Source organism: Myxocyprinus asiaticus, chromosome 8 (genome assembly GCF_019703515.2).
Source record: "Myxocyprinus asiaticus isolate MX2 ecotype Aquarium Trade chromosome 8, UBuf_Myxa_2, whole genome shotgun sequence".
Lineage (NCBI taxonomy): Eukaryota > Metazoa > Chordata > Actinopteri > Cypriniformes > Catostomidae > Myxocyprinus > Myxocyprinus asiaticus.
In genome coordinates this window covers 44,254,375-44,279,806 of record NC_059351.1, presented here as the reverse complement: position 1 = coordinate 44,279,806, position 25,432 = coordinate 44,254,375, and the positions used below count along the sequence as shown (strand labels likewise).

Genomic DNA, 25,432 nt, shown 5'->3' with positions numbered 1-25,432 from the left:
TTACGTACGTGTTTTCTGCGTACTACGTGTGATAACCGCAGTATAAGCAGACTCCGTTAATTAAATTAATGAAAATTAATTCTCATCCCACGGTGTGAAGGCTAAATCACCACGATACCAACTCGGGGCATGAATTCGTTTTCAGGTACGACCGTCATTGTGGTTTAAAGAATATAACTCAAATGTCTTTGTAGTTAACACAACAACAATGTTGGAACGAAAATATATTTTGTACTATATCAATACTTAACCAATTTTGTCAGAGCAAAGCAGAGTTTACAGCAGATGAGAAAGTAAGTGACAGGGATTTATTAATGACAGTTAACCATTGATGTCGTTTCACAATGCATAGCCACCGGCAGTGAAAAAAAAATAAAAAAAAATAAATACAAATTTGTGTACTTGATTCCTATTCCAAGTCCCGATCATTAACATGTTTTGTACATGTAACAAAAACCTTGTTAGAAACACAGTCAAACAGTTCTATTATATTAAAATATTTTCCAGGACAAATAATTATTTTCCGGGACATTTAGGTATTTTTCTAATATTCCATGACTGGAAAACTGCATTATAAAATTCCAGGTTTTCCGTGGGAACCCTGTTTAACATTCATTAACAACCAGGAGTGAATTAGTGGAACTCTGCAGCCATCTTCTGGTTATTTTTGTCATGACATGATTAAGTCACATAATTCTTTTTTTTCAGCAGATGGCTGCAATCTGCCCTCAATACATTCTCAATTTCTTCATGTTTCAGCTTACAGAAGTGTAGGTTTTACTGTAGTGAAGTTAACACAAATATGCTTATTAACATATGCAAATGAATGGTGTAATTGAGAATTGTAAAGTTAGAGATGTAAATAGCATAAAATCCCACCAAAAATGCACAACTTTAGTATTTTTACTTTATTGAAGTTACATAAAATAAAAAATAAAAAAAACATTCACTGACCGCAAAAACTACAAGTGTGGGTTTTAAACAAACAGTACACAAGGGTTAATTCAAATGTTTGAATAAATGGTACTCCACCTTTCCGGGCAGCTGATGCTGTAACAGAGGGTTTAACAGACTGTTGTGTAGCTGTGCGTATCGTTTTGGCAACTGCAGAACTAGTATTGGTGACCGTTTTTGCTGCAGCTGAAGTGGCAGCTGGTCTTGGGGCTGAACTGCCAGTTGTTCTAAGAAAGAAAATAGAAAAGTCATGAACAATTTGGCAATAGGAGAATGAGAGAAAGTGATGTGCCACAGAAATAAAGAATCAACTAATTAAAATGCTACCGTCACAGTTTAGTGCCACAGCCCAGCACAGGTGAATTCCAGACAGTGGTTACAAGCTGCTAACCTAAATAACAGACTACTCACATTAGAGTAGCATCTGGTATGTTTTATGACAGTCAAACATTGTGGAATGCCACTGAAACGGATTTACTTCCAATGTCATGATCTTTAGACTTTGCATTAGTCTTTGATCAAAAACATCAGAAAAGAGTTGGCATGAATCAAAGCCACCAAGCCTTCAAAAGACAAGGATTGTATGAAGTTTGTTGGAACACTCAATTCACTGCCAATAACCATGGTAAAAGAAACTCACAAAATCCAGGCAATGAGCACACTCCTTATAGCAGTTCACAATGGAGAGCATGGTCAAATGGCTTGGCTCCACATGCCTAAACTATATAATCTCCCCCACAAATGATTCTGAAACAACAGGCAATTGTTATAATGAAAAGAAAAGAACTGGAATTTCCCATCAAGAGTTCTATGACCTACATTACGTTTTTGTAACTAGGACACCGATTAAACAATCTTTGGTTAAATTAGGGAATCATTCATAGACAACAGCAGGGAGAGGAAAATAAGACTTAAATCAGCAGCTAACATAACAAGAGAGCATTAAGGCATAGGGATCACCAACAATGCGATGTCATCGATTTAATGTGTAAACATCGATGTCTATATTTTTTTTTTTAAAGATGCACCTTTATTTTGACATTCTCATGCCAGCCACGTCCGTACGCATTTCTGTCAGGTGATGCAGCGACCTTATGATATTCATCTCATTTTATAGGCACTAAATATGCTTCATGTGGACCATGGATGTGCATGGAGTAACCGTAGCCTGAAGTTGCACTCTGCTATATCCGTGTGCACGCATCAACAGGGCTGCGAGCTCCGATGACAGGACAGCGCAGAGCAGATCACATGCACGATTAAATGGGGCTTCCCTCGATATTGTAGCGCATTTGAATTCTATATGAGAATTTTCGATTTTAAAGCACTAGGGAGCAATTCAAACATGTCAAATGGCTAAAGAGACACGATACTCTGAACAGCGCTGAAAAGGGAAAGAGAAAACATCAGCCCTGCACCAGCATCAAATACAAGGCTTTTCTCATCTACACAACAGTAAACTGTAACAGAATTTTTCAATGCAACTATGAAAATTGTAGCCACTAAAAAACACGGATAGCACATACTCCCCTGTCGTATAAGTATTTTGGTTGAAAGACTTGCTTGACTGTTGTAGAGAAGATAAATTGTCACTGTAGTGTTTACCTAATTTCACAAGGGAATGATCGGTCATCAAACGACTGATGATCACATGTATGTGACTATTTTTTACATGTATTTTTCTGAAGTATCTTATTTTGTTGTGGATGTTCCAATGTGGATACCGGATTTGCACTTATCATTGAGCTCAATAAAATATTCTAATTATATATTGTTTGCATTTGTGAGATGATAAAATGTAAGTCATTGTGTAAAATTGGCACATAATATCAATTGCAGGCCCCTGAACCAAAATCGCGGCAGACTTTGAGGTATCGGCAGACTTTGAGGTATCGGCAAACATCGGATCGCTGGTTAAGAGAATCGATAAAAGACTGTATCATCATGAAACCTGCGATTTACACCCCTATTAAGGCATAGGGTAACCAAGGTAACACGGTAAATAATTTTCCATCCATATCTTCATTACTGAAGCATAAAAGGCTATCAGAAACAACAACTCAACAGAAGTAAAGCAGAGGAAGAAGACCAACAAAACAGTTTCCACAAATGCCGACCTCGAGCAAACTGCTCTCCATTGTCAGATTAAGGTCAGACATTTAAGGGGCATAAGTTCAGAAGAGAACATACAAAACCTTTTTTTTTTTTATTATTATTTAGGGCTCATTATTTCTGGACAAACAACACAAATTGCTAAGGTTATGATTTGATCAAGACAAGACATCACACACTAATAACGTGGATCGCTGAAAGACAACCTTTTTCAGATCCTAAACAAAATAATTGGTATTATAAAAAAATAATAACCTAATCTTTCTAAATGTAGATATGGCCATATAGAGCTGTCCTTTCCTTAGGTTGACATTTTCAAGTTAAAATTCCTGCAAAAGTAAATTTTGTCTCCATTTAGGTAACACACAAAAAACATGAATTTGAAGGCACAGAGGGGAATATTACAACACCCACTGGCATTTCCATTTGCATATACAGGTGCATCTCAATAAATTAGAATGTCCTGGAAAAGTTCATTTATTTCAGTAATTCAACTCAAATTGTGAAACTCGTGTATTAAATAAATTCAATGCACACAGACTGAAGTAGTTTAAGTCTTTGGTTCTTTTAATTGTGATGATTTTGGCTCACATTTAACAAAAACCCACCAATTCACTATCTCAAAAATTAGAATACATCATAAGACCAATAAAAAAAAAAAACATTTTTAGTGAATTGTTGGCCTTCTGGAAAGTATGTTCATTTACTGTATATGTACTCAATACTTGGTAGGGGCTCCTTTTGCTTTAATTACTGCCTCAATTTGGCGTGGCATGGAGGTGATCAGTTTGTGGCACTGCTGAGGTGGTATGGAAGCCCAGGTTTCTTTGACAGTGGCCTTCAGCTCATCTGCATTTTTTGGTCTCTTGTTTCTCATTTTCCTCTTGACAATACCCCATAGATTCTCTATGGGGTTCAGGTCTGGTGAGTTTGCTGGCCAGTCAAGCACACCAACACCATGGTCATTTAACCAACTTTTGGTGCTTTTGGCAGTGTGGGCAGGTGTCAAATCCTGCTGGAAAATGAAATCAGCATCTTTAAAAAGCTGGTCAGCAGAAGGTAGCATGAAGTGCTCCAAAATGTCTTGGTAAACGGGTGCAGTGACTTTGGTTTTCAAAAAACACAATGGACCAACACCAGCAGATGACATTGCACCCCAAATCATCACAGACTGTGGAAACGTAACACTGGACTTCAAGCAACTTGGGCTATGAGCTTCTCCACCCTTCCTCCAGACTCTAGGACCTTGGTTTCCAAATGAAATACAAAACTTGCTCTCATCTGAAAAGAGGACTTTGGACCACTGGGCAACAGTCCAGTTCTTCTTCTCCTTAGCCCAGGTAAGACGCCGCTGACGTTGTCTGTGGTTCAGGAGTGGCTTAACAAGAGGAATACAACAACTGTAGCCAAATTCCTTGACACGTCTGTGTGTGGTGGCTCTTGATGCCTTGACCCCAGCCTCAGTCCATTCCTTGTGAAGTTCACCCAAATTCTTGAATCGATTTTGCTGGACAATCCTCATAAGGCTGCGGTTCCCTCAGTTGGTTGTGCATCTTCTTCTTCCACACTTTTTCTTTCCACTCAACTTTCTGTTAACATGCTTGGATACAGCACTCTGTGAACAGCCAGCTTCTTTGGCAATGAATGTTTGTGGCTTACCCTCCTTGTGAAGGGTGTCAATGATTGTCTTCCAGACAACTATCAGATCAACAGTCTTCCCCATGATTGTGTAGCCTAGTGAACCAAACTGAGAGACCATTTTGAAGGCTCAGGAAACCTTTGCAGGTGTTTTGAGTTGATTAGCTGATTGGCATGTCACCATATTCTAATTTTTTGAGATGGTGAATTGGTGGGTTTTTGTTAAATGTGAGCCAAAATCATCACAATTAAAAGAACCAAAGACTTAAACTACTTCAGTCTGTGTGCATTGAATTTATTTAATACACGAGTTTCACAATTTGAGTTGAATTACTGAAATAAATGAACTTTTCCACGACATTCTAATTTATTGAGATGCACCTGTATGTATGTGGTATGATATATATATATATATATATATATATATATATATATATATATATATAAAATTTGTATTTAATTAAGTAATAGCCAATAGAATGAACGTTCTGTTCTGGATTAAATGAGCATCTCTCCGCAGAGCCTCAGGCAGCAGATTTCCCCTAAACCCCACTGACACTAGTTGCTTTAAAACATTATTTTAAAAAAAAAGGTCTCAAATTCATTCATTCTAGGCCTTTAAGGGTGTGGGGTTGCCTTTGTTTGCGACCTCATTAGCACCACTGAAGTGTATAAGAATTTATCAGCTCATTCATTTTTAAATATTTCTCTTGTGGTATAATGTGATGGAAGCCATCTGCTTTACCAGTATTCAGCAGCAAAGACAACAATGGAAAAAAGGATTAAACAGCAGCTTGGTTCTGCAGAGCTCAACCTCAACATCTATCTAATTTGTCTGAGGTATTACACAGCTTTTACCCAACACAGCCGTGCATGAACTTTGCTTTTGGTGGGCATTATTCAAACTAAATTTGCAACTCGCTCAGGCTAAAATATTCAAGAGGCTCAATTTGCATTACAACCAAGAAAGGTAAATTTCAAATTTGATTTAGAGAGCACGTGATCTAAAAATCCTCTCCTTCTCCCCCATTACAGAAAGATGCAGCAAGAGTGAAAACGAAACTTGGAGACTCTGTGGTTGAACTATGAGAAGACTTTAATGGAGCTAGTTAACATTTCCCAGAGTGGGAGTGCACTTCTGCAGTGCAAACATGTACTCGTTAAGCTGCAGTAAGAATACACATTGAGCGTGACATGCATCAAGAAAAATAAAAACATATTTAAACAAAGATCAGTGAGTGTCCAGACACACAGAATTCAAAATCCATCTCTCCATTGTCCCAGTCACAGACCAAATTCTGTATAAACACAATACATATAAACAACACCCTTTAGTTTCTTTGCCTAGCATAAAGGTGATTGATCACACACACAGGCTCTCTTCCAACAAGAATGAGCCCTGAAGAGCCCTGTCATGTAAACTACTGTAACTTTATCATATTTAAACAAATCAGTGCAGAAATTAGCAGATCAGTACCAGTCTGCCATAGTCTCAGCCTCAGAGAGCACGCCTATGCATAGTTTACTGGCCATCTGCATTTCACACAGAAACGGCAATATCCTTCTATCTGCAAGTTCCAATCTGAATGGATGGCTTAATGCAATTTTACCAGCCCACCAGGAGATAAAGTCATTAATAAAAGGTACCGAGCTCCTACATTGAGCACCTCATAAAAGACCTAGTCACGTTTGCAATACTCGGCTAGTATAAACTGCCAAATGGACTACACTATATGCCGATAGCCCAAGGTCTGGCTACCCGAGACTAAGTCTGTCACATCACATGTACAGTAACTACATTTGGAGTAGAATTTAACCTGGAAACGTATATATACGTAGCTGCAACAAGCAGCATTTAACTCTACACAAAAAGACTTGACTATCACAATGTGTCAGTGTATTTTCAAGATTCTTTAACTTAAACAGAAACATGAAGCAGAGAGTTGAGCAAAAGGAAATCAGATTAGTTAAGAGATTGGGAGCGAGAGGTTATCCTGCACCTTAGGTAATTGTTCAATCAAATTAATCCTACCAAGAATGCTTTAGATTTAAAGTAAAACTGCAAACTAAAATCTAATGCTGGGATTAAAATAGTAAACAAGTGACTACAGGAAACAGAGAAAGATCGAATTAGTATATATGGCCAGCTTGAGTCATAAAAGCAGTTTAACTCAAGGAACGAAACAAACTTTCCATTCCCTGACAGTTTCAACAACGAGCACTGTTTGAGCCTATACTCTGTTTTATCAAAGCCTGATCTATCGATCTTTGAGTCTGACTCATAAAGGGACAGAAATATGAGCCAATAACCACCAGACATACACACACGGACCATCCCACTAACAAAAAAATAGAACCCAACATGCAGTCGTTATTATTTGTGTGGCTTTTTCAATAAATAGTGTCCAAAAACGCAAAACAATTTCCAAATCCCATTAGCTTCATATCCATGCTTAAGATTAATATTTTACAATCCAAGACTTTTTTTGTCTTTCAGTCTACAACTTAGAATGGCCAGAATCACCAAGAGCCATACGTGCAAATTACAAAAAAAACCCCATACACTGATCCCAGTCTGGGTTACCCAGTTAAAAGCATCAAAAAACACCAATAAATAAAGTGAAATGATCCCAAAAATTTTATTTATTTTTTTTTTTTACAGAAATCTATTCCACTAAATCTATTCCACTCTGCAAACCTGCAAGAAAAACATCTCTACATGTACCATGAAGCCACATAAAAACTGTCGATGAGGGTTTACTTATGCACAACTCCTGGCATTTCCATTTTCGATTCAAATATATTTACATTTACGCATTTGGCAGACACTTTTATCCAAAGTGACTTACAGTGCCCTTATTACAGGGACAATCCCCCTGGAGCAACCTGGAGTTATGTGCCTTGCTCAAGGACAGAATGGTGATGGCTGTGGGGATTGAACCAACAACCTTTTGCTTACCAGTTCAGTGCTTTAGTCCACTATGCCACCACCACTCCACACTCAAATATATAGTCAAATGTCTTGAGTTCAAACTACCATTTAAACGTCAGCTGGTGGCTTACCTAGTTTTAGGAGCAGACGTGGTTTTGGCTGTTGATGAAGTGCTGGGTTTGGCAGCAGGGGCAGTGGCTACTCTTGGGGCAGTGGTTGGCCTTGGAGCTAGAGCTGAGGAAAAGAAAATATAAGATCTAATTTTTTTTAGTTTTTTTACAAAACTGAAAAAAATCAAGGGTATTAATCATAAATAGCAGAAAATTAAATGCAAAAGCATTTTTTGATGATAAAGACCACGTGTCACAGACATGACACTGTAACATTTCTCAGTTGGACATGATGGTTTTCAAACCTCCTGAAGAAACTGATCTCACCTTATAACCGTGCTTGATGTTTGTTTGTTCATGTCTGAATACAAAACTCAGGAGTATCAGCACATGAAGTCAGTCAGTGGTCTTACAAACATATACATGATACACACCCAGACCCTCTTACCTGTCGTTTTGGGCTTTTTTGCAGTGGCAGCTGTGGTTGGTCTCTTACTCAAGGTGCTTGCTGTACCAGCAGTTGTTCCTGTCTTTGTACTGCTGGTCACAGTTGTTGATCTGCTTGCTCCAACAGCCGTTACCTTAGGTTGAGTCCTTGCGTTTGCGACAGCAGCAGCAGAACCAACAGGTTTCTTGCCAGGAGCAGCAGCTCCAGTCGGTCTCTTCTTCTCTGCTGCCACAGTGGTAGCTAGAAGGGTTTTCTTGGTTGCAGTACTTGCTGCAGTTTTTGCGAGGCCATTAGCCACACGGCTTTGGGTTGCTTTGGGTCTTGCACCTGGCCCAGTGGTTGCTGGGCCTGCGGTTGTAGTCTTTCCTTTCACTAGGCCTTTGGATTTGCTTTTAGGATCTACTGCTTTCCCAGGAGCTTCTTTCACAGCAGGAGGAGACTTTTGCTCATTTTGAGGTTCATCAGGTTGTGGGGGTGATGGTGAAGAACCATTCTGGGATGCGCCTTCATTGCCAGCTGGCTCTTCAACAGGTTCTGTTCCCTCAGCTTCCATTGGTTCAGATGGTGCTGTGGTCACCCCATCAGGTTTCATCTCCAACATTACCTGTCGGTCACTTGCTGCTAGATGTACTCACTGGATTCAGTGCTGCTCACACTGAACCCAGGGATAATGGATTTGGTAGCCAACGTAAAAACTGCCCTGTAAGAACATGGAAATGACACACATAAATACACTATTTGGTAGTGAAAAGCTTCACCGCTGTATGTAACAGAACTAAAATGAGTGCAAGGCAATGCACAAATACAATGAATGTATTTAAAAATGCACAAATTTAGACTGATTAATTATGCTCAACCCGAAAACATGGAAACACCTTTACTGGTTTTCTGGCAACTTATTTAACTTGCACACGCTGTGCCCATGTCTGTTAAACATTTTGATGTCAAAAACAAAAATGTCAAACCTTACATACACCCGTTTTTTCTTGTGTTGTCTGGTTTTTGGAATGAGCTGATTTTTATCGTTATCGTATATTGTTATGCATGTAAATTGATATGATAGATACAATTCACTGATTATATGCATGAATGCATTTTAACATTCATAACATTCTCAGACACACAAATCACTCAACTGAAACTGGAAGGTTAAAAGGGGCATGATCTTTTGAAAGGAGTTTGTTAAATGGGAAACAGCATTTTCAACAGGGAACCATCCCCAGGACGGTCAGTTTGGAAAAACAGGAAATGGTACATTAGAAAAGAACCAAAAGGTTGCACAATACGTTTTCCTGCTGCTACAAGTGATCATCTTTTAACATTAAGACAAATTGAAGCATTCTTTTTAATAAATTTAAGCATTATGCCTATAGAACATAACCACACAAAACAAACTCTGTGATTTGCTGAAGTAAACACAAATGATTTTCCATTTACCTTTCACTTTTCATGAACATTTGCAAATAGGAGCAAACACCTTCAACTCTGCAAACAATGTTTTTGTAAGGAAGATGCGTGGGGGGGGGCACTAGGTTCGATAAAAGAAATCTAAATGTAGACTACATTCTCCTGCTACATACATTGATTATGCCATCACCTTACCAACTGCTCTAAAGAAACATGATGCTGTGTGCATCAATTATGTTTAGATGAAGCCTACAGGTTACATTAGTTAAAGAATGCCTATATTTCTTCACGCATTTATTATATGTAACAGAAATTAACAAATTTTAAGTGTAGAATTCTGCACATTACAGAAATAAAACCACCATTTAGAGATGAGCCACAGCAAAATAGGCATAATTCTAAAGATTGGCGAGTGTGCATATTAAAGGTGCACTCAGTATGTTTTTCCTCATCAAAAAAGTTTTACCCAAAAAGAAATGAATTGTAATTTTGAAACACATGTATAAAATCATGACCACTCACATGAGATGAGGACTCTAGTCATATCAGTAACCTTATAAAAGCGGTTATATTTTACATGGAGAGGGTCCCCTCATGGGGGCAGCCATGTTGAGACCACATGACCAGCCGAATACTTCTTGCTAAACCTTGGTGACTTAAGCCAAAATGTAATTTTGATGAAAGAGTACGAAGACAAACATTGTTTTTCTTGGGAATAACTTGTGCTGATGAATTGTGCAGAATGAAACCAGGACTGGGTATCAAAAAAGTAAACAGGGTCAAATTTGACTTGTGTTGACAAAGCATTTTTATATAATCAATTCAGTGAAGCTCTGCACTAAGCAAGTCTTTCATTCTTTGTCCTTCAGGGACTGATGGAAAGGCTTGTCAGCAAAAGGATTGTGGCATAAAGCTCTAAGAAAGGATAAAGACAGAATGAAAAAAAAAATGAGTCAGTGTGGTGGGGAGGGGGTGGGGGGTCTTTGCACCCATTCACCCCACTCCTTTTTCCAAACCTCGCTATTCACAGTGCCCTCTTTTCTTTCTCGCCCCTTAAAACAGCTCCTTAACCACAACCCCCTCTTTCTGCCCTCCTTCCCCTCCTCCTCTCCATCAGATCTGTCCTTGTCTGAAGCCTCACAGATGGCCCTTGCAGCTGAGCTATTGTTTCAACTCTCAAACAAGCCCAAGCCACTGTACAGGAGAGCAAATAATGAGACAACAAGGAGAGAGAGAGGGGGAAATCATGGGATGAAGTGACAATGACAAGGCAAGCAGAGAAATCAAATTTAAATTAACAGCATCATGGAGCGATAGTAAGCGTAAGCGGGCTCAAGTATGCATAACAGGGAAGAATCCACAGTTTCGTTTTGTATAAAATGTTGAAGTCAAGTCAAACACAAAAGACTTCATTTGAGAGATCGACAACAAAGACAAACAAGATTTTGAAAAGCAGTGTCAGTCAGCCTACGGGGCAAGTTGATGAATTGTGAGGTCATCATTGTGAAAATTACACAGCAGCCCTGCTGTTGCATCGCCATGGTAGAGAAGACCAACAAGAGACATTCAAAAAGAAAAAAAAGAAAAAAAATCTAAATTTACCTAGTCACTAACTTTCAGTGAGTAAAGAACTTTAACACAGTAGCTCTCTGGCAAACAAGAAAATATTTTGAACGTGATGAATCCTGCAGTTTTGAATCAACAATTTGGCCAGTTAATTTCCCACAGATATCATTTTATTAGTCATCATTTTTGTCCAGTGGGTAAAGAACATGGCAAGCAAGTGTACATGGAGGGTTCAAGACAAAACAGACTGATCTCAGTGTGGATTCAGCAACAGTAGGTCAAAAGTTCTCCAACTGAAAGTGGTCTGTGCTCACAGAACTTTCAAACCACTGCCTCCAGTGGCCAAAGCTGGAAGTGCTGTTGAACGTATAGGCATGTGTGAGCTCCCATTTCTGGGTGAAATGTCCACGGAGTTATCCACACAGCATTTCTTGTGTATTATGTATTTAAATTATATTTAAATTTCCTCCATGTGCGATTTGCAGTATTAACGTTAACGATTAAGGTTGTGTTCACACTTGTAGTTCGGTTCTCTTGGTCCGGACCAAAAAAGAAAATGATATACAGGTGCATCTCAATAAATTAGAATGTCGTGGAAAAGTTCATTTATTTCAGTAATTCAACTCAAATTGTAAAACTCGTGTATTAAATAAATTCAATGCACACAGACTGAAGTAGTTTAAGTCTTTGGTTCCTTTAATTGTGATGATTTTGGCTCACATTTAACAAAAACCCACCAATTCACTATCTCAAAAAATTAGAATATAGTGACATGCCAATCAGCTAATCAACTCAAAACACCTGCAAAGATTTCCTGAGCCTTCAAAATGGTCTCTCAGTTTGGTTCATTAGGCTACACAGTCATGGGGAAGACTGCTGATCTGACAGTTGTCCAGAAGACAATCATTGACACCCTTCACAAGGAGGGTAAGCCACAAACAATCATTGCCAAAGAAGCTGGCTGTTCACAGAGTGCTGTATCCAAGCATGTTAACAGAAAGTTGAGTGGAAGGAAAAAGTGTGGAAGAAAAAGATGCACAACCAACTGAGAGAACCGCAGCCTTATGAGGATTGTCAAGCAAAATCGATTCAAGAATTTGGGTGAACTTCACAAGGAATGGACTGAGGCTGGGGTCAAGGCATCAAGAGCCACCATACACAGACGTGTCAAGGAATTTGGCTACAGTTGTCGTATTCCTCTTGTTAAGCCACTCCTGAACCACAGACAACGTCAGAGGCGTCTTACCTGGGCTAAGGAGAAGAAGAACTGGACTGTTGCCCAGTGGTCCAAAGTCCTCTTTTCAGATGAGAGCAAGTTTTGTATTTCATTTGGAAACCAAGGTCCTAGAGTCTGGAGGAAGGGTGGAGAAGCTCATAGCCCAAGTTGCTTGAAGTCCAATGTTAAGTTTCCACAGTCTGTGATGATTTGGGGTGCAATGTCATCTGCTGGTGTTGGTCCATTGTGTTTTTTGAAAACCAAAGTCACTGCACCCGTTTACCAAGTAATTTTGGAGCACTTCATGCTTCCTTCTGCTGACCAGCTTTTTAAAGATGCTGATTTCATTTTCCAGCAGGATTTGGCACCTGCCCACACTGCCAAAAGCACCAAAAGTTGGTTAAATGACCATGGTGTTGGTGTGCTTGACTGGCCAGCAAACTCACCAGACCTGAACCCCATAAAGAATCTATGGGGTATTGTCAAGCGGAAAATGAGAAACAAGAGACCAAAAAATGCAGATGAGCTGAAGGCCACTGTCAAAGAAACCTGGGCTTCCATACCACCTCAGCAGTGCCACAAACTGATCACCTCCATGCCACGCCAAATTGAGGCAGTAATTAAAGCAAAAGGAGCCCCTACTAAGTATTGAGTACATATACAGTAAATGAACATACTTTCCAGAAGGCCAACAATTCACTAAAAATGTTTTTTTTATTGGTCTTATGATGTATTCTAATTTTTTGAGATAGTGAATTGGTGGGTTTTTGTTAAATGTGAGCCAAAATCATCACAATTAAAAGAACCAAAGACTTAAACTACTTCAATCTGTGTGCATTGAATTTATTTAATACACGAGTTTCACAATTTGAGTTGAATTACTGAAATAAATGAACTTTTCCACGACATTCTAATTTATTGAGATGCACCTGTATTTAGTCCTGGTTCACTTAGCGTTCATACTGGCATTTTTAACACCGAACCTAAAGATACAAAACAAAAGGCATCAGGATAAGGTCACAACCTGATTGGACAGCTTCTATGACGTATATTTTGCGACGGAACTTGCCGAACATCCAAAACAATGCTGGCTGCTGGGCTAAATCAATCAATCGTTTATTTATAAAGCACATTTAAAAACAACCGAGGTTGAGCAAAGTGCTGTACAGTGAAAAGGAATAAATTAAGACAAAGACAAAAAAGAAAAACTAAATAAACAAACAATAAACAATCATGAATATAAAAGACCCCAAAATAACATAGTTAGGGAATGTTATAAGCAAGGGAAAATAAATAAGTCTTAAGAGAAGATTTAAATGCAGAGATAGATGGAGCATGTCTGATATAGAGGAAAACTATTCCAAAGTTTCCGACCAGTGGTAGCGAAGGCGCGATCACCCTGATTTTTAAGTTTGGATCTAGGGACAGTGAGCAGGCCATGGTCACACAATCTTACGGTTCGAGGAGGAGTGTACGGGAGCAATAAATCAGTTAAGTATTGAGGAGCCAGATTACTGAGGGCTTTGTAGACAAAAATCAATCCTATACTTGACCGGGAGCCAGCGCAAAGAAATTAGAATAGGCGTAATATGGTCATATTTGCGCTTCCCTTTGAGAAGCCTAGCAGCTGCATCTTGTACTAGCTGCAGACAAGAAATGGAAGACTGAGAGACGCCGTAATACAGCGAGTTACAGTAGTCTAGCTGAGTTGTTACAAAGGCATGGATTACGGTTTCAAAATTACTCGTGGATAAAAAGGTCTTAACTTTAGAAAGAAGGTAAAGATGAAAAGAAAAACAAGACTTGACAACAGCAGTGATCCAATTGTCAAACTTTAGGCTGCTGTCAAATAGGGCACCCAGGTTTCTGGCACACTGCGTATTATAGGAGTGCTCGTTATACTAAACGTGCTCGTTGGACCCACTTTCTCTTAACCTATCACTGAACATTTTGAACACGAGCATTTTTGTGCATTTTTCCAGTATACTGGAAATATGCTCAGACCAAATGTTAATAAGGAACTTTACCTCCTCATTGCTCCATGTTTGCCCTCTGCTCATTTTGTTTTGCGTACACCGCTCATCACTTATCAAAATCACGTGATTTTTAGGGTCGCATCTTGTGACATCACATCCTGTTATTGGTCCGTTTAGATGTCTTTGGTCCATACTGCATTCATATATCAGTCAAACCGCACCAGAGTTTGTTTGGAAGCGGACCAAGACCCACTATTCAGGGGGTCTCGGTCCGCTTGTTTGGTGCACACCAAGGATCGGATGGCAGCGTTCACACTTATTCAAATGAACTGCACTAACAGAGCAATGGCACCAGAGTTCATTTTAATCGAACCAAACCTGCCAAGTGTGAACACACCCCAACTGATCGTTACATTTCTACAACGATCGATTATGAAAATGTCTGACAATTTACATCCCTAATTTAAAGTTATTTAAATTGATTTGTTGAACACATGCTAAACCATTGTTGAACCATCTCTTTAAGAAAACCGGCATTTCTGTAAAAAGTGTTTGTAAATGAGCGCATGTTAACGAGGACAGAATGGCTTCTTTACCTCATTCGTGCCAAGCATGATTAGAATAAAATGTTATTTTTTGTTGTTTTTGATCAACAACTGATGATAAAAGAACAGAAAGGGTATTAAGAGACATTATTCAATGACAAGTAAGAACCAGCAATGGGACCTCAAACTCCATTTAACAAATCTGTGGCCCTATTCAAATTGTTTAAACTGTAATTTTCCACAAAACTCATCTTTAAATTGATGATAGCAGGAAAATAACTGCAAGAATGAGGGAACACAAACACATACCCCTCATTGAATCTGCCCATACAAGGCAGTGATCTCACAACGCTACCATTGGCACACACTCTCCAAACAGAGATCTAACACATGAAAACATTACTGCTCGCTTTCAACACACCCCACCTCTTCCTTCTCTTTCCCTCACTCGATATTAAAGTCAATTATTTGTCTCACTCCCACATACACTCCATAGGAGACAGCTCTCACTAACTGACTAAAATGTTGACATGACATTGTGCATAAAAGCCATTGTTTAAGGTTTTTCATTGTCAGTGGTGCACTGTACATTTACCCATCTAGAATGAACAAGAGGCATCAAATAACCACTGAGAGAATAGTTCTATACTACAGGCAAATAACAAAAAGCAATGAGTCATATGTCGGGAAGAGTACACATAAGAGGGCTCCAGACAGCTTAAAGTAGCTCTATAATCAGCTCATGCTTTGGGTTCTGTCTATATGTTTCAACGTTCAACATCAGCACATTTGTGACAGACCTCTAAATTTGCATGAGTAGTCAGTGGGTGCTCAATGTTTACTTTCACTCTCCTACATCCGAGCATAATATGTGGTTTACATCGAGAAATATGGCAAGTAATAAGTAACACTTCAGCCCAGTGTGTAGAGTAGGGATGTGCAAAACTCTACATTTTCAAAATGGAAGTACCTAAGAAAATAACCCGATTGGATGAGATTTTGGGGGGCTTTTAAAATAAGACACGTTCTTGAACAAAACATCAAACAAAGACCCAAGATGCCCGTCTAAATGTGTGTAGCTGTAGTGGCAGGGTTTTAAAAAACATCAAAATATCAAAAGCGAAAAATATTTTATTTTTGAAAAACTGACAAACTAGTCTCGCTAAAGAACTAGTCAGTGGTTGGACAACTAGACAACCATCGTGCACCATTCCAAGTGTAGAGTGAACTGGCAAATCATTTAGGCTACATCCACTGTGAATACAAAATTGACCAGTCTAAAAAACCTGGATTCCTATCTTTCTCCGCAAGTAATTTCTCAACATGTTTATAAGCATGCCACATTCCTTAAAACCAATAAGAGACAGAAAGTCGCAATGCTCGCATATACACCCACAACTGTTAGAGTGAGAACTGCTACTGTGAAATACGCTTCTCACAGGAAGGGTGAATTCTTTAATACATGCACTGGAACCCCACACTAAAAAAAAAAAAAAAAAAAAAAAAAGTTGCCAGTGGTGGGTGTCATTTCTTTTTCTGATTCTCTAACTTGCTCTCGTACACACATAAACCCCCTGCTGTCTGTGAAACTATGCTCCACTGCTTACTTTATCAAAGAAAGTAAGTGTATCTGGAGCCAGACTCAGAGATTGTAGTGTGTTTAAATAAGTCAATGCAAGCTGCAATACCTGCACTGATTCCAATCAACAGGTTAGCACCCATGATAGTCAGGTGAGATTGTTTCTCCCTCCGATACTATGTGGATTGAAAATTCCCATGCGCCAAAAATGCGGGCTGTGCAGGGATTCTCATTAAATCGAGATACATATAATAATATTAAAACTAGTATTAATTTATTTTCCATACAGTTTTGAGCTGTTAAAAAAAAGATATTAGTAATATTATAATCTAGAGCACTATATGGTTTAAAACCAATCGAATTGTCAATAACTTTGTGCTGTAGTTTTCAAAGGTTTAACTCCAAATATGGTTTTGTAGCTGGAAAACATTGGGATCAAAGGACTTCAACAGTTCTAAAATAAACAACAAAAACCAAATACATGCAATTTTATCGCTCAAACGGCAATAATGCCTCTTTAAAGTGTGACTTGCATGATTAGAAAACAGGAGAGATGCGAGCGAGTGGGGAATTTAAGAGAGAGATGAGATATTCCAAGTGTATTCCAATGGAATAATTAATGAGATTTTGTTCATTGTTTGGGTGAAAAAATTGCAAGATGGAAGTGCCTTTTGTGTTCTTCACATTGCAATGATTGAATTAACAGGAAAAAGGCAAGAACACACAACATAGCACTTTAACAATGGATGACTATAGCGGAACCTTATCACACAATTAATAACATATGTAGTTTTATCCGGATAATGAAAACGCATATGTATTTACACCTCTGAATGTGGTTAGAATCCATTCAGTGATCCGATCACAATGCGTCTCGGGTGCATTTAATGTGGTCAAGTGCAATCTGACAGCAATCTGATCACCGAAACGCATTAATACACGGTGTAAATTGGGCCTATGGCTATGTGCACATTAATCTGGATAAATTTGAAAATTGTGTTTTGTTTTTCGAAACATTCTCCGTCCATACTGCCATTTTAAAACTTTTTCCAAAAGTTGCTCATCCACACTGAAACATTTGAATACGCTTAAATCCCCTTACTGCACATGCGGTGGAAAAAAAAAAAAAAGATGACGGAAAAGTGGCCTAGCATAATTTCCATTAACGGTACTTTTGAACAACTTCAAAACGGTCTTTTGAAGTTGTTCAAAAGTAGCATTTATCTTCAATAACGCTATCAAAGTGGATAGCAGGAACAACAATGCCACTACAACATGGGCCGGCATCTTGATTGTTTTAGGTTGAATGGATCACATGACTGCATCACATGACAACATATGTAATTTTAAAAAAAAATCTCAGTTTTCCCTGTCCACACTACAATGTGGACGGAAGGCCAAAACAATTTTCAGATGAAAATGTGTTAGTGTGGACGTGCCCCATGTTTCTATAAGAGTGAAAATGTTTGTCATTTTTTTTATGCTAATATTTTATTAGAAAAACAGCTTCAAAGGTTGAACTTAAATTCTAAAATTCTAAATAAATAGAATCGATTACTAGTTTGTGCTAGATTATTCGACTACAATTTACTTCAAATGCTCATCCCTAGTTCTTTCCCATCATCACTAGCTCCTCCAGCAGTTTTCAGTTCTTATTATGGTCAATCTAAAGCCTTTATTCCCTGTTGTATGTACATGTGAATGGTGACCGGATGGGTGTAGGGAAGGGTAGATGGGTCAGTATTGTGTGTGGGGCTGAGCTGAGATGACAAACAGTGCTGGTAGTGTGAAACGGTAGTAACGATTCAGATAAACAGGAAGAAAAAGGACGACCCTGCTGTATCAGACGACCCCTCTCCCTCTTGTCCTACAGGATTAGCTCCAGACAAGCAAATTTGTTTTGTGTTGTGTAAGTATAGGGTGTGAATGGGGCTTAATGACCCAGCAGGTTTTGAATTTGGCATTTCGTAATGTAAGGATTAAGAGAGGACATGCCCTATTGTGTGCTGTGCACCATGCTGACGGGGGCTCGGCACAGCCACAACAGAGCTGCCAAAACAACATAAGAGATATTAGACAGAGAGAGGTAGTTAAAAAAAAATTAAATTAAAAAAAAAAAAGAAAAAATGCATTAAAAAAAATTAAATAAAAAAATACAAAACTGTCTGCAATGCAACTCTTAAAGGAACAGTTCACCCAAAAAAAAGAAAAGAAACATGAGTTAGGAATTATGACAGTAAATACATAAATGACTAAATGTATTTTTATTTTTTGGGTGAACAATTGCTTTAAACTCCAATGACTGAAGAGAGAAGGGCAGAAACAGAAAACGAATGACTGCACTTCTCAAATGTTCAAGACAGACAAGTACAATTAACGCCATAGATGATGTTATGAAGAGGGACAGAGTATGTAGAGAGAGAGAGAGAGAGAGAGAGAGAGATAGAGAGAGAACAGATGGTGAATGTTGACATGTTGTTTTGGGTGTGTTTTGCATACTGGACACACAGCAGGACGCTGTGATGGATAGGGATGGTGCCCAAGAAGATTAAAGCAGTAAAGTCGCCAGCTCCATCTAAACGCACACAAACACACACTCTGCCAAGTTATCCAATGCTAGTTCGCTGGTATTTGAAAGCTCTTATGTCATTGCTAATGTTTTAGCAGGCTGGGGGTGTTATAAGAGCCATCAGAAAGGTTTTAATATAATGAAGGGTTGTTTCTAAAATGCAAAGTAGAGATCAAGCATTGAGTAAATTATTCTTATGATGAAAATTTAAGAGGCCATTTCATTGGGAATAAAAGAGCACCAGAGTCTGAAAATAGACTAGAATTCAAATTACTGTAACTGGAGTCCATTTAGATCATACTAAATAAAGCAAGTATTTAAAGGCAGTGGATTGGTGAACAGGCTTGATTTGACAATTAATATGGTTTATTTAATTAATCCCCTACAGAGAACTGGGGTTACCTCCTCCGAGTGTGTCTGCTTGTCCAGGGCCGGGGAAATGATCATCCCACTGTAATGTCAAGGTTAAAGCTGGAGCCAACCAGACATGACTGCTATTTGGCACATCTGTTAAATGGTACAATCTGTTACAATCTGGGCCATTAAACACACTACAAACAAACACCTTTAATCAGTGAGGATCCACCACGATTCCTCTAACCTGACTGTGTATTTTCAAAAAACAAAATGCTAGAATAGTATTATACTGATTGTTAATCAAAGCCTGTAAACAACAATGCTACATGCATGCAAGTTTTCCTCCATCTTGCGCATGTAAAAGTAGCATACATTCACAATACCAGGACTGACTACTGGCTCTCCATAGACATAAAACCTGTTCAGAAGAAAAGTGTTGTGCAAAAATGCCAAAAAGAATGTAGCTATGTGTTCTGCGGAATCTACTGACCAGACTTGAGTGGGATCAGAAGGCCACTAGGCAGCACCACAATGACGAACGGTTATAATGGTTTCCAGCACAGACATCCGGAGATGACTCAACCAATGATGAAATCAGAATGCAAGAGCGCAACAGTCAGGTTCCAGAAATAAAAATCCTTTTAAACCTTTAAAGACAGGATTGTATTTACCGTGAACTCGCAGGTGGTTAATCGATGGTATATTTATCAGTGTTATTTCTAACCCATTTATTAGAAAGCATGCTTAATAGCAGAAATACTGGTAAAGAAATACAACATCCATGATCCAGAACAGAAATATCCACCAATCAGAGAATCGTGGCCAACAAAGCCCACTAAACAAGCCCGTTTCCAACCACCCACTCTCATGCTGTGAATAATGCAATCGAGTCTGTCCCCCCCTATTCTCAAACTATTTATCATGTATATTCATAAAATTAGAATATTCTTTGAATTTAAGCTTAAAAATGCACATTCAAATGCTAAAATGTGCATTTGGTTTTTGGATGCATGCCAAGCACTGACGATGACTTACAGTCTGTTTAGACCAATCACATTCTTGGGCTAAAACAGATGCAGGTGTCTCGAGGCACATTTTAATGTCTAAATTTCTTTACAAATTGGCACAAGTGTCTAAACAAAAATGCATTGCTCCTGCACGAGTCACAGATATCAGTCTGGCGCGTGCTTACATAGAAAAAGACAAACACATTGAGAGTGAACAGCCCCGTAGAGAGAGGTCTTTGGCGGTTGCGTCTTGACTATGCCTTGGCTTGCTTTTTTGAGCATTTCGCTGCGTAAGCATTAGGTACGTACAACTGTATTTAATGAAAAACACCGTGGTACCACAGGTATTATGAAGCTCGAGTCTGTGGTAGCACTATGGCACCGGTTTAAGGCTACTGTGCAACACCAAGTTAACATAGAAACCATCTATTCACCCCTGGAGACACAAGTTCAAATCCAGGGCATGCTGAGTGAATCCAGCCAGGTCTCCTAAGCAACCAAATTGGCCCGGTTGCTAGGGAGGGTATAGTCACATGGGGTAACCTTCTTGTGGTCGCTATAATGTGGTTCTCACTCTCGGTGGGGCACATGGAGAGTTGTACGTGGATGCCGCGGAGAATGGCGTGAAGCCTCCACACGTGCTATGTCTCAGCGGTAACACGTTCAACAAGCCACGTGATAACATGCGTGGATTGATGGTCTCAGACATGGAGGCAACTGAGATTTGTCCTCTGCCACCCGGATTGAGGCGAGTCACTACGCCACCATGAGGACTTAGAGCGCATTGGGAATTGGGCATTCCAAATTGGGGAGAAAAAAAAAAGAAAAAAAAGAAACCATTTATTGAAGCGTTCCTTTCCTTGTTTTATATTTTTAATTGAGATTTAACAATCTGAACCCTGAAATCTGAATCATTTTACGCACTTTTGTTAACAGCCAGATATGGTCTTTCTGATAAACAATAGATAGAACACAGAGATGATTTGTTTATACTGATTTGTTGCTCCCACTTATGGACGTAGGAGACAGCATCGATTTAAAAATCAAATGTCTTTTTGTCTTTTAGAAAAGGGATAAATTATTTTTCCCACCACCTGAAATATCCTCTATAAAATTCAAATATTACTTACATTTTGGTAATATTTCAGTGAAAAGTTCAAATTAAGTTTCTCAGCCCTGTTGACAGCCCTAATTTGTATATAACTCTGTTTTTTAAATATACTGATTTAAGTGGGGCCAGGGTAGCTAAGCGAGTATTGACGCTGACTGCCAACCCTGGAGTCGCAAGTTCGAATCCAGGGGGGGCTGAGTGACTCCAGCCAGGTCTCCTAAGCAACCAAATTGGCCCGGTTGCTAGGGAGGGTAGAGTCACATGGGGTAACCTCTTCGTGATCACGATTAAGAGGTTCTCGCTCTCAATAGGGGCGCGTGGCAAGTTGTGTGTGGATCGCGGAGGGTTGTATGAGCCTCCACATGTCGCGAGTCTCCGTGTTGTCATGCACAGTGAGCCACATGATAAGATGCATGGATTGACGGTCTCAGAAGCGGAGGCAACTGAGACTTGTCCTCCACCACCCGGATTGAGGTGAGTAACCGCACCACCTCGAGGACCTAGTAAGTATTTGGAATGGCCAATTCCTACTTGGGAGAAATGGGGATAAAAAAATAAATTAAAAAAACTTGATTTAAAAGCTTTAAATCAATTATTTATATTTTTCAATCATGTCATTTGCAAATGCTTCATAGGATTGTAGTTAATTCCCTCTTGAAAGTCGGTATTGTCTTTTCAGATTTTCAAATACATTTTTGCTTCAAATCAAAAGTTTATAATGTTACGATTCAGCTCTAAGCTGCTTAGTTCGGTTCATGGCTTAGAACTATTTTTATAAAGGATTTGATAAAAACCCAATGGAAGAAATTAATGGGGAAAAAAAGACTTCCAGAACTAAGAGGACTGGAAAAGTGTGTGGGCAATGTTGCCCACTACAGAAAGCACGATCAATCACTACAAATCCTACTGGCCAAATCTAAGCCAACTCTAACCATGCTGCATAATGTTCAAACAAAGCTATCAATCTTTGGAGCCCCTCATTGAGGAGCATGGCTAAAATAAATAGTATCACTGCTGACCTACTGAACACTATTCTGGCTGACCAACAGCTGGATTACAAAGTGTATGACGAACTCCTGGGACAACTGGAGGACACAACAGGCCATTACGGGCTTAGTGGCACGTAATAGTGCAATCTCACTGAACTGTGTTGTATTGGCAAGTGTGTTTTAAATGACCCCGCCAAGAATATGATCTCTTGCAAATCCCTTAAACCAACTGTAAATTAGATAAATGACAGCAACTGTTGTTGAGTGTCACGTTTAAGTTTTCCCATAAAACGACTTCCGAAAGAGAAGAATAGCTGCACGCCAGTGAAAGGCCAACAATTCCCCAAAGCAGCGAAAATATCCAGGCCATTAGAGCTAAAAGCGCACCACGGTAATGAACTTCCCGCGACCAGCAGCGTTCTAGAACTGAACTGGAGAATGCAAACAGAGACATGGTGCGATGAGAGACGCGCTGTTATCTGCAGACGTACGGGCGCTTTGGCTGATAACAAACAGCATGACATCAACGCGATTCAAACGATATCTGCAAGTTCATAACAAGGCAACGTTGGGAGCTAAGAAAGCTCCGAGAAGTAGCACAGGCAGCCCATATCCATTTCCAACGACGGCCATCCATAGTAGTCCGCTTACACTATCGATTTTCTTTAGGCTTTGAAGATGCCTCCGGTAAAGAGAAACGATCGAGGCGTGTCACAATACCAAAGAGACCGTTCTAAACGTATTAGATGCGTTAGATTCGCTTGGCACGTGCAGCGAAGCCACCACAACAAAGATGTGAATTCCTCAACACCGGTAGATCGTTCTAATTCGCAAACAAAGCCTGGCACAAAGCGGTCTGTTTGCTCTTTCAAGAGAATAAACGGAGAATTCAAATCTCTGAATAACTAAAGTATTAGTTTGCTTTGGTTAATAAAATAATGCTCAATAGATCCGAGTTAATTTAGTGTTTATTTGGCATCAGCCATACGTGTCAGTTCATTTATTAGCATAAAAGGCCCTGCGACGCGCTGTGATAAATTACAAATAAATACTCAAAAGAGAACTGCGATTCAATTGAGCGCGTGCCGCGGTGTATGATAAAAATCGATGCATCCATAAAAACCTGCCCAGCTGAAATCCGTACAAACTTGATTTGGGAAAATAATCGGAAAGAAACCAGAATGTAACCCATTTTAAGAAGATTTTGGGCCCAAATGACAAACAAAATATTTAGCATTGTAGTTTCAAACAGGTTGAAAGATAAGCCGAGTATAAAGTGCTTCGTTCATACTAAAATAGCACTGTCAACATGCTTTCAAATGTTTATTTACCTTCTGATGATTTTAAAAGACTCGGCTTCACACCGGCGAAACGGGAGGCGTGGGGTTCCTTTCACGAAGGTTTAAAATACTATTAATTTCGAGTACACGCCTGCAAACCTCTGTGTCTTCAACCCTCAGCTCTTCCGTCACCACACAGAGAGTACCAATTCAGAACCGAAAGAATCCAGCCACCAAAAACGCAGCCTATCAGACTCCCGGTTTTTTGTCCAATGAGGTCAAGGGCCGAAATTCACTTCAAAGAAGAGTGACGTCACTTTACAAACTATCGCCCCGCCCATCTGTCGCTCGAGCATCGCGCGCTCAACACGTTCACCTTCGCGTATTATCGTAAAGAAAAAAAGAAATGTGGATTTTTTTTGGACCTTTATCTTTGAGGAACTATAAATAAAAATGTAAAACGGAAAGAAACACACACACATGCATTTGTTGATAAATGGGTATCCATTCATCAGGAAACTATTTTTTAAAGGTGCACTCAGTGTTTTTTCCTCTTTAAAAAACTTTTACTACCAAATAAATAAATAGTAATTTTTAAAATATGCTTAAAATCATAACCAGTCACATAAAACAAAGGCTTCAGTCCTATCAGTGACCTCATAAAAGCTGTTTTATTCTACATAGAGAGGGTCCCAGCATGGGGGCTGCCATGTTTGAATCACATGACTAACTACTACTGCTTAATCTCAGTAACCGCCTGTTATTGGACACTTTCACTCATGGATTAAATTAATCATGGTTGACTGTGAATAGTGAGTTTCTGCAATGCCATCCTTAACTGAAAACTATTACATTTGAATTTGCTGCATCCAGGCCCTAAATGTCAGTGTAAGTCCAAAAAAATTATTGAGTGCACCTTTAAACAACAAATCCCGGATGAAATAGCATTTGTTTTGATTTAACCCTTGAATGACCTGGGAGTATTTTTTTTATTACCCAATTAATGTGTCTGACAATATGAACAGTTTTCACATTTACTTTTTTTTTTATTTTTATATTAAAATTGAGTTTAATATGATATAAAAAAGGGACATTCTGGGACTAAAAGCTGCATTTAGGCAGAGAAAATCAGTTAAACAAGTAGTATGGCAGCTAACTACATTCTGTTATAAAGGGTCAACAATGGACAAAATGCACCGACTTCTTGATTTCTTGACTATAGTGTCCGTGTCAAAGAAAAAGCTTCATAAAAGACACAGAGTGCACTCTCTTTCCTTGCACCAGCAGTGTGGGCAGTGTCATATGACTAAGTGATTCTCACAGGCCTGCAGCTGTGTACAGTGTACTACATTGCACTTCTTGTCTAAACAGGGCAAATCTTATTTAGGATCAGCTTTAAGACCCTTTCATTTTCAAATACTGAATTTGAATCCATGGGCTGAGCCAATCACATAGCACCCATAATACTGACTCTCCACACGTCTTTAGGCAGAAAACACTACTAGTCATTTACTAGTCTGTATATCCTAATACCTATAACTTAAACATTTTTTATTAACAATATGGATATTGTGAACATCCAACTACACTGAGCTTCACACAATGTATGGTGTTTTACATATTTTTTTATTTTTTC

General features: G+C 39.0%; 1 protein-coding gene across 2 annotated transcripts in view; it reads right to left on the bottom strand.

Annotated features, from left to right (window-relative positions):
* Nucleotides 1-24,055, bottom strand: part of LOC127444870 (uncharacterized) — a 33,685-nt gene extending 9,630 nt beyond the window's left edge. For both annotated transcript variants that reach the window (XR_007897887.1, XM_051704462.1), the window contains exons 1-4: nt 23,848-24,055; nt 8,195-8,894; nt 7,768-7,870; nt 1,033-1,181 (exon numbers count right to left, since the gene is read on the bottom strand). Coding sequence is in view for 1 of the 2 variants with exons in the window: in XM_051704462.1 (XP_051560422.1) it covers nt 1,033-1,181; nt 7,768-7,870; nt 8,195-8,795 (853 nt within the window). In the remaining variant the exon portion in view is untranslated. The remainder of the gene's footprint in view (nt 1-1,032; nt 1,182-7,767; nt 7,871-8,194; nt 8,895-23,847) is intronic.
* Between the last annotated feature and the right edge of the window lie 1,377 nt (nt 24,056-25,432).